Source organism: Callithrix jacchus, chromosome 15, assembly GCF_049354715.1.
Source record: "Callithrix jacchus isolate 240 chromosome 15, calJac240_pri, whole genome shotgun sequence".
Taxonomy (NCBI): domain Eukaryota; kingdom Metazoa; phylum Chordata; class Mammalia; order Primates; family Cebidae; genus Callithrix; species Callithrix jacchus.
Window position 1 is genome coordinate 25,249,100 of NC_133516.1, and position 15,745 is coordinate 25,264,844.

A 15,745-nucleotide genomic window follows, 5' to 3' on the forward strand; every position below is an offset into this window, starting at 1 on the left:
TGAAGATGGAGTCTCGCTCTGTCACCCAGGCTGGAGAAGTGCAGTAGCATGATCTCAACTCACTGCAACCTCTGCCTCACAGGTACAAACAATTCTCCTGTCTCAGCCTCCCGAGTAGCTGGGACTACAGGCACATGCCACTACATCCGGCTAATTTTTGTATTTTTAGTAGAGAAGAGGTTTCATCATATTGGTCAGGCTGGTCTCGAACTCCTGACCTCAAGTGATCCACCCACCTCAGCCTCCCAAAGTGCTGGGGTCACAGGCATGAGCCACTGCACCCAGCCTAAACTTACTCTTCTTGAAGCTGCTTTTTTCCATTTAATACATAATGGACAGTTCTTTTTTCCCTGAAAATACACATAGTGTATTTTAATCAATTCCCTACTGATGGCCATTTTTTTTTACCTCTAAATAATGTGACAATTAAAACTCTTCAGCTAACCTTGTTGTTTCCCTAGGACTCACTTGCTACTAAGTCAAATTTCTGGGTCAAAGGACATGCATATCTCAATTTTTTAATTTTCATCTGACTTTTGCTATAGACACACACATACACACAAGATTTAAATGTATGTAGAGTCAATTTGGTATATTTTCATTGCTTCTGAGTTTCCTATCATGGGCAAAAATGTCATCAATGTAAGATCATAAAAATGGTCTCCTGCTCAAACAACTGAATAGCAAGAACATAATTTAAAAATCAGGCAAAGGACTTGAATGTGGAGAAAAGGGAATCCTGTACACTATTGGTGGGACTGTGAAATAGCACAGCCATGAAGAAAAACAGTATACAAGTTCCTAAAAAATTAAAAAATAGAACTACCATATGATCCAACAATATCATTTCTGGGTATATTTCAAAGACAATGAAATCAGTGTGTTGAAGAGGCACCTGTACTCCCATACTCACTGCAGCACTATTCACAATAGCCAACACATGGCATCAACCTCAATGCCCATGAGTGGATGAATGGAGAAAGAAAATGTAGTATATATATATACACAACAGAATACAATTCAGCCTTTAAAAATCCTGTCATTTGCAACGACATGGATGAATGTGGAGCACAATATCTGAAATATGCCAGACACAAAGAAATATACTGCATGATCTCACTTATATGTGGGATCTAAAGTCAAACTCACAGACGTAGAGAATAAAAGGTGGTTACCAGGGGCTAGGAGTAGAGCAGAGAACTGGAAGATATTGGTCAAGGGTTATAAAGGTTCAGTTAGATGGGAAGAAGCAGCCCTAGAGATCTATTGTATATTAACTATAGTTAATGTACCGTGTCTTGAAAATACATAAGAATAGATTTTAGAGGCTGAGGCAGGAGAATTGCCTGAACCCAGGAGGCAGAGGTTGCGGTGAGCCGAGATCACGCCATTGCACTCCAGCCTGGGTAACATGAGCAAAACTCCGCCTCAAAAAAAAAAAAAAAAAAAGATTTTAAATGTTCTTACAACAAGAAAGAAAGCGTGTGAGTGATGGATATGCTGATTAGATTGATTCACTTCACAATGTAAACATATATCAAAACATCACATTGTACCCCGTAAATATAATTTTGTCAATTAAAAATAATCTTTAGGTCAGGTACCTTGGCTCATGCCTGTTATCCCAGCAGTTTGGGAGGTGAAGGCGGGAGGATCATTTGAGGTCAGGAGTTTGAGACCAGACTGGCCAACATGGTAAAACCCCATCTCTACTAAAAATACAAAAAATTAGCCAGGCATGGTGGTGCACATTGGTCCTGGCTACTCAGGAGGCTGAGGCATGAGAATCGCTTGAACCTGGGAGGTGGAGGTTGCAGTGAGCCAAGATCACACCCCTGCACTCTAGCCTGGGAGACTGAAACTCTGTCACAAACAAAGAAACCAAAAACTTAAAAAGAATGATTACTTGTATTTGTTTTTTCTTCTTCTTGTTTTAAGAGAAAAGATCTTGCTGTCACCCAGGCTAGGGTCCAGCAGAGCTATCATAGCTTACTGCAGCTTCAGACTCCTGGCCTCAAGCAGGAGTCTGCTTGAGTCCCACCTCCCACCTCATCCTCGAGTAGCTGGGACTACAGGTGTGCACCACCACATGTAGATAATTTTATTTTTTGTAGCAATAGAGTCTCACTAAGTCTATATATATGCCTCTATGTATTTATATTGCTATGTTGCCCAGGCTGGTCTCAAACTCCTACCCTCAAGTAAACCTTCTGCCTCAGCCTCCTGAAATGCTAAGATTACAAATGTGAGCCACCATGGCCAGCCTGTATTTGTTTCTTGTTAACAGCTTTATTGAGATGTGATTCACATGCCATAAAATTTGCCCCATTAAAGAATACAATTCACTGGTTTTTAATATATTCAGATTGTGTAACTATCACTACTACCTAATTCCAGAACACCTCCATTACCCCAAAAAGAAACTCTATACCCATTAACAGTCACCTCTCATTCCCCTTCTTCACAGCTCCTGACAACCATTCTTCTACTTTATAACTCTATGTATGCGCCTATTCTGGACTTTTCAAATGAATGAAATCGTATGTTACAAGGTCTTTTGTGTCTGGCTTTTCACTTAGCATGTTTCCAAGGTGCATCCACATTTAAGTATACATCAGTACTTATTCCTTTTATAGAATAATATTCCATTGTGTAGATATACCAAATTTTATTTATCCATTCATCAGTTGTTGAACATTTAGGTTGTTTTCACTTTTTGGCTATTATGAATAATGCTGTTATAAGCTTTTTTGTACACATTTTTGTGTATTTGGTTCTAGTTAGCCAAACTTTTAATCCATCTGGAATGTTTTGTGGCACAGGAATCTATCCCTTTTCCCTCCAAAAGAAGTAATTGTCCAAGTTATTTCTCTTAATCCTTAATGTGCTATAATTTTACTACACAAAATTTAGTGTGAGTTTGTGTATGTATTTGTGTGTGTTTTAATCTCGACTGGCACTTACAAAGCCTTTCAACTTTAGACTCAGATCTTTATTTTCAGTTATAAAAAACACTCCTAATTTCTTCAGTTTCCCTTCCATTATCTCCTGGCATACCCAAGACATGGAGGTTACAACTTTAAAGTGAAGCAAGAAGTTATAAGAATTTGCCAAGTAATCTCAGTACAGAGTCCTACATTTTCATACATTCACTCAAATCTTTTACAGTTGTCTTACCTAAGTGTAACTCAGTATTAATTTTTACAGCACCTTGCTACTGTCATTACAAAGTATTCCACTGGTTTTCAAGGGAGGAGTTTTCTTCATATTTCATCAGTTTATTTAATACTGAATAAAATAATGAAGCTGCAATAAGTCAATTACCATAAGTATAATTGACTCTTAAAGATATAAATCAACTGAAAGGAGCACAATGTGCAGTCATATTAAAGACAAGCCAGCATTAGCATATCATAGAACTCAATAGTGGCTAATGTTGTAGAAGTCAGTTAAAAGAGCATCTATTATACTCATTGCCCCATTAACCGTTATTGAGGTTTAGTTCTGTTATTTGTCGAATTTGTCTATTTCATTGTGTTGACTTTTCTCAGATGATGGTGACAGACTGTGAGCTCATCTCTACTTAGGTAACTTGCTGAGAATGGAGGGCAAAGGGTTATGATGGGCAGTAGCTGCTGCTCTGCCTTGAACTATTTTCAGTGGGAATAAGGACCTTAAGAACCCCAGCAGTTGTTCTGAAAACAGATGTTCCTCACTCTTGCCAAGTGTTACAAGGTGGATGTGTGTGGAAGAGTATCCTGTCTCTTGTTCTGAGAATTTTGGCTTGATAACAGATTTGTTCTTTGTTGATATGTGGCACAGGCAGGGAGAAATTCCCCAACTACTTAGTCTTTACCATGGGTGTCCCTTTTCCTCTCCACTTCCACCTTCTCCAGAAATATGGGCACTCAGTGTCACACCACTTCCCTGCACTAATCTTCCTTCTGCCCCTCTGGACCTTCCCTCTATTTTCTGGCCAGTGGGAGCTGATTCTGAGTTTATAATCTACCAAAATTCTCTCTTCCTTGTTTGTGAGTATGAAGACACATGTTTTCAATATATTTTTCATAATTTCTATGGATTTGGTAGTAGAAAGAAGAGATTCCATGCACTTACTTCATTGTCTTAAACCTAGAACTGCTATTGGTTTCTGATTGATATTCTTTTTGTTTGTTTGTTTTTTTGAGATGGAGTTTCGCTCTTGTTACCCAGGCTGGAGTGCAATGGCACGATCTCGGCTCACCGCAACCTCCGCCCCCTGGGTTCAGGCAATTCTCCTGCCTCAGCCTCCTGAATAGCTGGGATTACAGGCACGTGCCACCATGCCCAGCTAATTTTTTGTATTTTTAGTAGAGACAGGGTTTCACCATGTTGACCAGAATGGTCTGGATCTCTTGACCTCATGATCTACCCGCCTCGGCCTCCCAAAGTGCTGGGATTACAGGCGTGAGCCACCGAGCCGGCCCTGATATTCTTTTGTAAGTGAAGGAAGCCTCCTTTATTACTAGTTGTCTAAGAGACTTAAACATAACAGGAAACAATTTTACTAACAGGCTTTTCAGCACTTGCTGAGATAACATTATTTTTTTTCCTTTAGCCTATTAAAATAATGAATTATATCATCACTAAATGTTAATTCTGTAAGAATTCCTACTTCCTCAGGTCATGCTACCTGTTTTACTATGTGCATATTCAACTTATTGATTGTATTTGGAATTGTTACATCTATAAGGGTTAATTGGCATTTGTGGGTAAATGCTAATTTTTTTTAGGTTTATTTATCATGAACCTGCTAACCTCAGTAGGGAAATCTGTCTTTATTTTAGAACAGAAGAGGATAGATGGAATTTTTTTTTTAATGTGCTAAGACTCTGTACTTCGTGCCTTTTTGTGAGAAAGAATTTCTTATACGTAGTGGCTGGAAAAATAAAGTCCTCAGAACTGTTTGAACTACCAAGAAATAACCCTCCTAACGAGTGCCCAAAAGCTATTTGTAATAATTCCATGTATCTGTCCTGATATGTCCTATACAAATGCATACACACACATATATACACATATTCATATACATACCTTTTAAGAAAAAATGGTTTCATACCATTTTACAACTTGCTGTTTTCTTTTTTTTTTTTTTTTTGAGATGGAGTCTTGCTCTGTCACCCAGGCTGGAGTACAGTGGTGCAGTCTAGGCTCACTGTATCCTCCACCTCCCAGGTTCAAGTGATTCTAACTGCTTTAGCCTCCCAAGTAGTTGAGATTACACGCCTGTAATCACAGGAGTGCACCAGCAAGCCTGGGTTATTTTTAAAATAAAATTTTAAAAAATATATAATTTTTATATTTTTAGTAGAGACGGGATTTCACCGTGTTGACCAGCCTGGTCTTGAACTCCTGACCTCAGGTGATCCACCCGCCTTGGCCTCCCAAAGTGCTGGGATTATAGGCATGAGCCACCACTCTCAGCCTATTTTCAGTTTACACAGACATCTTTCAGTATCAAAATATAGATCTAGATCTAGATCTATAGATAGATAGATAGATAGATAGATAGATAGATAGATAGATAGATAATTTTTTTTTTTTTTTTGAGACAGAGTCTCACTCTGTTGCCTAGGCTGGAGTGCAGTGGCATGATCTTGGTTCACTGCAACCTTTGCCGCCTGGGTTCAAGTCATTCTCCTGCCTCAGCCTCCCAAACAGCTGGGATTCCAGGTACATACCACTGCATCTGGCTAATTTTTGTAGTTTTAGTAAAGACGGGGTTTCACCATGTTGGCCAGGCTAGTCTTGAACTCCTGACCTCATGATCCACCCACGTTGGCCTCCCAAAGTGCTGGGATTACAGGCATAAGCCACCATGCCCAGACTAGATCTACATTCTTAAACAGCTGCATAGCACACTGTTGCCTGATTGTGCCATAATTTATACTATCATATTGTCTTCCAAAAAAATGTTTATACCTATTTACTTAATGGGATAGTTTTGACAAGAGAAGTCTTTTTAAAAAGCATAACTAAGAACTAGAAGCCACAAATTTAAAGATAGATAAGTTTTAGACAGGGCATGGTGGCTCATGCCTGTAATCCTAACACTTTGGGAGGCTGAAGTGGGAGGACTGCCTGAGCTCAGGAGTTCAAGACCAGCCTGGGCAACACAGTGAAACCCTGTCTCTACTAAAAAAAAAAAAAATTAGTTGGGTATGGTGGTGTGTGCCTGTGGTCCCAGCTACTCGGGAGGCTGAGGCAGAATTTCTTGAACCCGGGAAGTGAAGGTTGCAGTGAGCCCAGATCTCGCCACTGCACTCCAGCCTGGGTGACAGACGAGCAAGACTCTGTCTCAAAAACAAAACAAAAAAAAGTTTCACTATGTAAGAACTGAAATTTTCTATTAAGCAAAAATATCAAATGATTTTGGGGTACTAAAAGCTTTTACCTTTTTGGAGGGACCATTCTTATGACATTTATAATAAACAATTAATATAATAATTTTATGACTAGAATGACACTGAAGGTCATGTATTTTGTTCATTGCTACGTTCTTGGCAAACAGCACAATGCCTAGTACATAGGAGCACCTCCTATATTCCAAAAAAGAGTAGCCAGGCATGGTGGCTCACACCTGTAATCCTAGCACTTTGAGAGGTCAAGACAGGTGGATCACCTGAGGTCAGGAGTTCAAGACCAGCCTGACCAACATGGTGAAACCCATCTCTACTAAAATTATAAAAATCGGCCAGGTGTGGTGGCATGCACCTGTAGTCCCAGCTACTCAGGAGGCTGAGGCAGGAGAATCCTTGAACCAGGAGGTGGAGGTTGTAGTGAGCTGAGATCCCACCACTGAACTTCAGCCTGGGTGACAGAGCGAGACTCTGTTTCAAAAACAAAAAGAAAAAAAAAAGAAATAATTTCGTCACACTATTAATTACGGGAAAAAAAAAGAAATCAATGCAAGTGTCTATGAGATTAAAGATTAAATTATGGAACATTTACATAATGCAGCAATATAAAAGGCTTCAAGAAGACTATCTGGGCCGGGCACGGTGGCTCAAGCCTGTAATCCCAGAACTTTGGAAGGCTGAGGTGGGTGGATCACGAGGTCAACAGATCGAGACCATCCTGGTCAACATGGTGAAACCCCGTCTCTACTAAAATTTACAAAAAATTAGCTGGGCACGGTGGCGCGTGCCTGTAATCCCAGCTACTCAGGAGGCTGAGGCAGGAGAATTGCCTGAACCCAGGGGGCGGAGGTTGCGGTGAGCCAAGATCGCGCCATTACACTCCAGCCTGGGTAACAAGAGCAAAACTCCGTCTCAAAAAAAAAAAAAAAAGACTATCTGCTTTAAAGAAAAAGCCATGTGTGGGAGAAAAAAATAGAACTCTTATTACAAGCAAGGATAATGGACAGCAGGTGTGAGCTTGGAGTTTGACAGAGAATAAAGGAAAAGTGCATACCAGAAAGACAGACTGAGAGCTGTTCATCATCCACTGGAGAGGCTTTTTGACTGTTCTTCCCACCTCCTACTTGATTTTCTAGTTTGATTCCACTGCACACCAGGGGAGCCTCCAGTGGACTTTTACAGTAAGGGTGGTCCAGCAACTCAGAACTAAGAATGTTTTGCTTGAGAGATCCATCCTCCTCCATCTGGTATGAGTTCTCCTTTTGAACAGCCTTTTGGGACACAGGCCCATCTACACTACTTACAGATGTATCTGCTCCAGACACTGACAGTTTTACTCTGACATCACTGACAGAACTTGTCCGATTTTCCTGACCCAGAGTCATAATATCTCTTTCGGTTTCTGAAATGAACATGGTACTAGAATGATGTTCTGGTAAGGAGATGTCATGAATCAGCTCTGTACACTCCCACTTAGGAGAAGAACAGGGTGACTGGTCCCAGGTATGTGTGGCACTGCCATTCTGTTGGTCAGGGAATGCTTCGTCTAAACTAAGTTCCTTGCCCAAGAAAGGGCTTCCTTTAGTGTGGCCATCAGGCATATGAGAGTTCGTCCCCCTCACCACAGCATTGCTGTCCATATCTGGAAAGTACGGTTGATGCCGACAAGAAGGGTCTTTAGGTTCCGGGGAAGGAAATGGGCTACAACTGCCACCCTCAATGTTCTCCCTAAGGGTCTCTTGATGGTCCCCAGTGACCTTCTGCACCCAGCTTCGCTGGGCTTTTCTCAGCTTGCAAACTTTACTTTTGGTTCTGAAGTGCTGGGATCTGAGAATCCTGTACCGAAATCTAATCATGGATAATTTTTCATACATCATAAGAGGAGATAATTTTATTCTTCTATGTTGGTTAAGTTGGAACTTTTTTGGAATCAAGGGTCCCCCATTCCTGTGGCGCTCCGGCCCTTGGCAGCAGCCATAACAAAAGCACTTTCTCTTATGGTTGCTCAAGGTGACCACAATCGTGCCACTCTCACCTGGACTTTGGCTCTCCCCATTGAACTTCATGGGAAAGTCAGAAGCTTGTGGTTCTGTCCTAGGTCTGTGACCACTGGCCTGACCTAAAGCACTATTTGATGGAAAGTCAGCAACTGCCTTCAAGAGATTTTTCTCTCTGCAGTATTCATGGTCAGAATTCTTTGCTGATGACAGCAACTTCTCTGCTTGGAGTCTCAGAAGAGTTCTTGAAGAGGAAATGAAGTGTTTAGTGTCCTTTCTTTTCACTTTAGAGGACAAAGTACTAACATTTTGAGTAGCCACACTGAACTTGGTCTTAGCACAAAGGGGTTCATCCTTGATCCACGTTTTCTGGATTTGAAGGGCTTTCTTTCTACACTGGAAACGTCTGAAGTGTCTATTCCAAGTAATTGGCGTTCCCAGCTTAGCTTTCAGAATGCACAAGTGTTGGTGAAAATAAAACTTCTTAAAGCCTCCAAACCCAGTATTCCATTTCTCGGAAAAGGCTAAGTGGATTCCTTTCCTCCATAGAATTTTCCTCTGTTTTTTCATTTTTCTGATGCATAATGAGATCTGGATGCAGCTGTAAAGAAGAGAAGGAGGTTATATTTCTATCTAAAAATGAGGTCATGAAGAGATATTCACAGTAATTAAGGTAGAAAATTGAAAAAAAAAAAAAAAAAGAGTACATATGCTTCAATTTAGACTATTAGACACAATGAAATCTTACCTGACCAAGGTTTTCATCACAATGAAAACTGGAGAGGAGGGAGAACATAAGTACTCTAACAAGAAGCCATTTATTGTACATCTGCCTCTGAGAAAAATACTTAAAGAATCATTTCCAGCAAGGCGCAGTGGCTCACACCTATAATCCCAGCACTCTGGGTAGCCGACATGGGAGGACCGCTTGAGCCCTGTAATTCTCACACCTATAATCCCAGCTACTGGGGAGGCTGAGGCAGGACAATTGCTTGAATCCAGGAGGCAGAGGTTGCATTGAGCCGAGATCGTACCACTGCACTCCAGCCTAAGCGACAAGAACAAAACTCCACCTCAAAAAAACCAAAAAAATCTTATTTCTGTAACCTCAATGTGATTTGGAGAAGGAACTGAGGTAAACATGTGTTCACCCTCCATTCTTTTCCCCAGAGAAAACTTATACACAGAAAAGTAATGCAGCTTTTCTTAATAAATTGTTAGCAAGCTGAAATTAGAATACTGGCTTCTGATTTATAGGCTATTATTTCTTCCACTCTACCTGCAGTGACTAGTGCCTTTCTTTCCAGACTAAAGAGCCTTCACTAATATTAGATCTCATTAAATATTGAAGGGAAATCACTATTTGGTTTTGACTGTCATTCATTTCCATCTGCTGTCTCTATAATATGTTCCTGCAGTATATGTGTGTATGCTTGTGGTGGTTCTTTTTTCTTATATTTACTTGGGATCCAGAACCATCACTGGGTAAGAGCATTTGATAGAGTCCTGTCCTTGCATGGCTACTCAGAGCATCTCTGACTGGTAACAGAGGACGCTGGCCTCCCTCTTGAGATGTTGACACCACATGGATTTATTGAATATCTACTGGCGCATGACTATACAGAGAAAAAGTACCTGCTCTTTCTTTTAAAAATTTGCTGTATGAAACAAATTATTCTGCTATAAGCAAATTATAAATAAGTCAATATGGAATCAGTCTTAAGTGGTATTTGGTCTCCTCTCCCTTCCCCCTCCTTCATTTTACAAATGAGAACACAGGGTTGGGTGTGGTGGCTGTCACCTGTTATCCCAGCACTTTCAGAGGCTGTGGCAGGTGGATCATCTGAGGTCAGGAGTTTGAGACCAGTCTGGTCAACTTGGTGAAACCCTGTCTCTACTAAAAATACAAAACAAATTAGCCAAGTGTGATGACAGGTACCTGTAATCTTAGCTACTGGATAGGCTGAGGCAGGAGAATTGCTTGAACCTGGGAGGCAGAGGTTGCAGTGAGCCAAGATTGCACCACTGCATTCCAGCCTGGGAGACAAGAGTCAAACTCTATCTCAAAAAAATAAAAAAGCAGCAGCAGCAGCAGCAAGAAGCTATAGGACCTCAGAAAGCAGAAAAGCTCAGAAGTGGAGGCAACATATACGTATGAAAGTCAGGAGTATGCATGGTGCTGAAAAGGAAGGGCTGGCTCAAAGTCTACCATCTCCTACCCTGGCAGGTAATGAAAATTTCACTTTCTGGGGAAGATGACCCAGGATGGTCAGGTATATCATGTACAGCTGAGCACAGGAGCATACTAGGAAGATAAATACAAGTCCTTCCCCACTCAGCTTCCATAAGACTGGCAAGAAGCTCTATACCTCCAAGAAGCCGAACAGTCCCTGGGGGAAACAGATCATTTAAAGAGAAAAGACCAACAGGTAGTGATATTTGGGGATATCTCAACAAAACAAGCTACAGGTAACCTAAAGTTTAAGAAGCAATTTGACTCCAGATCCCTACTTAATTCCACTATGGCAGGTAAGTGACCCTCCCCTACCTAGGATTGGAAGTTTATCCTTCAAAAAGAGTAAAATGGAAAGTCTGTAGACAGAAAAACTCCAGGTACAGTTTGAAGATGGAATTATATACTGATACGAGGCCCCAAGCACTCTTTGTCACTCATCTCCCAGAATGCTAGCAGTCTGTCTTATCCATACAGACTGGAAAAGTCTTCTCTGGAGAATATAACCAGTCCACACACACAAAAAAAAATCCATAGAGATACAGATATTTCCCCCCACAACAAAATGGCTCAACATAGCCCAAAGTTGACATGTCCCACCATGTGTTAAGAGTTTCCAAGCAGTTTCTTAGTGGTCATTCTTAAAAACTAAACAGGCATGGTGGTTCGTGTATATAATCCCAATACTTTGGGAGGCCAAGGTGGGCAGATCAGTTGAGGTCAGGAGTTCGAGACCAGCCTGGCCAACAAGGGAAAACTCCATCTCTATTAAAAATACAAAAATTAGTTGGGCATGGTGGTGCACGCCTGTAATCCCAGCTACTTGGGAGGCTGAGGCACAGGACTGGCTTGATCCTGGGAAGCAGAGGTTGTGGTGAGCTGAGAGCACACCACTGCACTCTAGCCTGGGCAACAGAGTGAGATTCAGTCTCAAAAAAAAATAAAATAAAAAATAAAGGATGACCAAGAATCACCAGACCTCTAGGGATAAAAAGCAGACCAAAACAAACAGACAAAAGGAAAAAAAAAAAAAAGATAGGTTAGTCAACTTTTATAAACTAACAGGGAAGGGGAAGAAAGGGAGTTATTACTTTATGGGCACAGAATTTCATTTTGGGAAGATGAAAAGGTTCTGGAGGTGCATGGTGGTGATGGTTGCACAACAATGCCAATGTACTTAATGCCAATGAACTGTGCACCTAAAAAAGGCTAAAATAGTAAATTTTATATTACATATATTTTACCATGATTTTAAAAAGGTGGGGGCAAGTGCAGTGGCTCATGCCTGTAATCCCAGCACTTTGGGAGGCCGAGGTGGGCAGATCACCTGAAGTCGGGAATTCAAGAGCAGCCTGACCAACATGGAGAAACCTCGTCTCTACTAAAAATACAAAATTAGCCGGGCGTGATGGCACATTCCTGTAATCCCAGCTACTCAGGAGGCTGAGGCAGGAGAATCGCTTGAACCCAGTAGGTAGAGGTTCTGGTGAGCTGAGATCGCACCATTGCACTCCAGCCTGAGCAAGAAGAGCAAAACTCTGTTTGGAAAAAAAAAAAAATTGCTGGGTGTAATGACACATGTCTGTAATCCCAGCTACTCAGGAGGCTGAGACAGGAGAATCACTTGAACCTGGGCGGTGGAGGTGCAGTGAGCTGAGATTGAGCCACTGCACTCCAGCGTGGGCAACAGAGCAAGACTCTGTCTCAAAAAAAAAAAAGAAGGAAGAAAAGAAAACTAACACTAGCTTCAAAGAAGCAAAGGCAAATATATCCATTGGAAAAAAGAACAGGATGTTATTTTTTTTAAAAGGAATTGCCAAAAATAAGAAAGGAGTCTTAAAAATTAAAAATAATAGCAGAAATTAAAATCTCAATAGAAAGCTTGGAAGTTAAAAAAAATAAATAAATGACCAAAATAAAAAGACGACCGATAAACTAGAAAAAAAAATTTGCAACATGTATTATAAAAGGCTAATATCCCTAACACATGGAACTCTTAAATTGAGAGATAATTGAAAAAAAGAGTAATATAAAGTAGGAAAAAGATGTAAGGAGACAATTTATAAATAAAGCTTTTTAAATGTTCCTTAAGCTTAAGAAAGATGTCCAACTTCATTCATAAGACAATTGGCAAAAATTGTAACACATTCTCTTGATGGGGAAGAGGGGCCTTTCTGCACTTTGTTGTGAAGAATACAAATCGATCCAATCTTTTTGGAGGGTATCTGGTAACATTAATAACTACAAAAGTATTTACCTTTTAATCTAGCAACCCCACTTTAAGGAATTTACCTTGAAGACATGTCTACAATAATACAAATACACACATGTACAAGACTATTCATTGCAACATTGTTTATAATAGCAAAATACTGAAAAACAAATGTCAGGGCACTGTGGCTCAGCCTATAATCCTGCACTTTGGGAGCCTGAGGTGGGTGAATTGCTTGAGCCCAGGAGTTTGAGACCAATCTGGGCAACATGATGAAACCCCATCTCTATAAAAAATATAAAAATTAGTCAGGTGTGGTGGTGTGTCCCTGTGGTCCCAGCTATTCGGGAGGCTGAGGTTAAAGGATCACCTGAGCCCAGGAATTTGTGGCTGCAGTGAGTCAAGACTGTGCCACTCTCACCCTAGCCCGGGCAACAGAGTGATATCTGGTCTCAAAAAAAAAAAAAAAAAAAGAAAAAAGAAAAGAAAAGAAAAAGAGAAAACAACCTAAATGTCCACATAGAGTGGCTGAATAGATTATGGTTTATGCACACAATGAATAAAGCTATAAAAGAATAGAATGAGTTCTATGAACTAATATAGAGTGATTTTTAGGATATATCATTAAGTGATAAAAGCAAAGTTCAAATGAACATCAATAATACGCCACTTCATGATAGGTGGGAATAAGGTGAGAAGAATGGAAGTATTGGGAAAGGGTCGAGTAAATGAGATAAGTAGCACTTCTCTGAATATGCCTTTTTGTAAAGTTCCAACTTTTCAGACCATGATACTGTTTCACATATTTTTTAAGTATACAAATAATGAAAACCAACCAGAATGCAGAGGAATCCAAAATGAAACACAAACAATAACTGAATTTCAAATGAATACCGTAACTACCCTAAAGGAGTAGAGAAGCAGCAAACTCAGGAAAACAATATTCTGACTGTAAAGACAAAAGGACTACATGCAAGTCTGGTACACTGGTTAGCAAATTTGTTTTTCATAGAAATATGAGTTAATTCTGAAACAAGTATTCTAAAATTGAGCAAATGAGTAAATACACTGTAGACAGAGCTAGGTTTCTTCCTGCTAGAGAAAGAAATTACAAATAACAGGAGACAAAGTGAGAATGAATTCATGGTGCCAGACTGAAATCAGTTATCAGTATGAACTTATAGTATTTAATATACATACAGATAAAGAAATGCTGGAGAAAAAAATGTCAAAAGGACACAAGAGGCAGGGTGTGGTGGCTCACTCCTGTAATCCCAGCATTTTGGGAGGCTGAGGCGAGTGGATCACCTGATTCAGGAGTTCCAAGACCGGCCTGGTCAACATGGTGAAACCCCCTCTCTACTAAAAATACAAAAATTAGCCAGGCGTGGTGGCACAGACCTGTAATCCCAGCTACTCAGGTGGGAGATGCAGGAGAATTGCTTGAACCCAGGAGGTGGAGGTTGCAGTGAACTGAGACTGCACCACTGCACGCCAGCCTGGGTGATGGAAGGACACTCCATCTCAAAAAATAAAACAAACAAACAAAAACAAAAACAAAAGGACACAGAAGACAATCTGAAAGGCCTCACTTATAATGGCCAAGAAACTTTGAGCAACCAAATACTACCATTATATTATTATCATTACAAATGAGAGTAATAAATAACAGACCCAAGACTGGGCATGGTGGCTCACACCTGTAATCCCACCACTTTGAAAGGCCAAAGCTGGAGGAATGCTTGAGCTCAGGAGTTCAAGACCAGCCTGGGCAACATAGTGAGACATCTCTACTAAAAGTCAAAAAAATTAGTGAGGTGTGGTGGCACACACCTGTAATCCCTGCTACTTGGGGAGCTGAGGTAGAAGAATGGCTTAAGCCCAGGGAGTTGAGGCTGCAGTGAGCCCTGATTGTGCCACCACACTCCAACACTCCAGCCTGGTAAATGGAGCAAGGCCCTGCCTCAAAAAAAAAAAAAAAAAAAAAAAAAGAATGGGCACCAAGAATAAAGTAAATATCCTTGTTTATAGGGATGTAAAAAACTAACTAAACAAACAGGCAGAAGGGACAGCTATTCCTTACACAGAGTCTCAAATTAATATAGAAAGAATGACAGAAAAGTTACCAAAGTATGTGTAACTTTTAATTCTACTGTTCAAATATTTAAATTAATATTTTAAATATTAAATACTTAATATTTAATGTGTGACATTACTGAATACTTAATAAATACCTTATAGATATTTAACAATTTAAAATTAATACCTAATAAAATCTTAATAACAAGAAAAAAATAGAAAAATTAGGCTGGGTGGGGTGGCTCACACCTGTAATCCCAGCACTTTGGGAGGCCGAGGCTGGCAGATCACTCAAGGTCAGGAGTTCAAGACCAGCCTGGCCAACATGGCAAAATGCCATCTCTACTAAAAATACAAAAGTTAGCCAGGGGTGATAGCATGCACCTGTAGTCCCAGATACTTGGGAGTCCGAGGCAGGAGAACTGCTTGAATCCAGGGAGGCAGAGGTTGCAGTGAGCTGATATCACACTACTGCACTTCAGCCTAGGTGTCAGAGGGACTCTGTCTCAAAAAAAAAAAAAGAGAAAAAAAGAATACAAAGTTATAATTTGCAACCTCTCTCAGAAATAACTGACTCAGGAAGACTCATCAATGGATGCTAAAACTAGAGACTGAAAATATGAGAAACAAGATATATAGGTAGTCTCAAAGTATCTCCCACAAAATACTTAAAAAGAATAATTTTTTTTTTTTGAGACAGTCTCACTCTATCGCTCAAGCTGGAGTGCAGTGGCACAATCTTTGCTCACTGCAGCCTCCACCTCCTGGGTTCAAGCAATTCTCCTGCCTCAGCCTCCCAAGTAGCTGGGATTATAGGTGAATGCCA

The 15,745-nt window shown here is 40.4% G+C and overlaps 1 protein-coding gene across 8 annotated transcripts in view; it reads right to left on the reverse strand.

Annotated features, from left to right (window-relative positions):
• Positions 1 to 15,745, reverse strand: part of SENP5 (SUMO specific peptidase 5) — a 62,573-nt gene that overhangs the window by 32,281 nt on the left and 14,547 nt on the right. For 6 of the 8 annotated variants that reach the window (XM_008981456.4, XM_035274969.3, XM_002758224.5 and 3 more), the window contains exon 2: positions 7,453 to 8,996. In XM_008981456.4, coding sequence (XP_008979704.1) covers positions 7,453 to 8,965 — 1,513 coding nt within the window. In that variant the 5' untranslated portion in view covers positions 8,966 to 8,996. Of the gene's footprint in view, positions 1 to 7,452; positions 8,997 to 15,303; positions 15,421 to 15,745 lie in introns of all 8 variants that reach the window. The other 2 variants (XM_078350582.1, XM_035274966.3) reach the window with 1 other exon arrangement.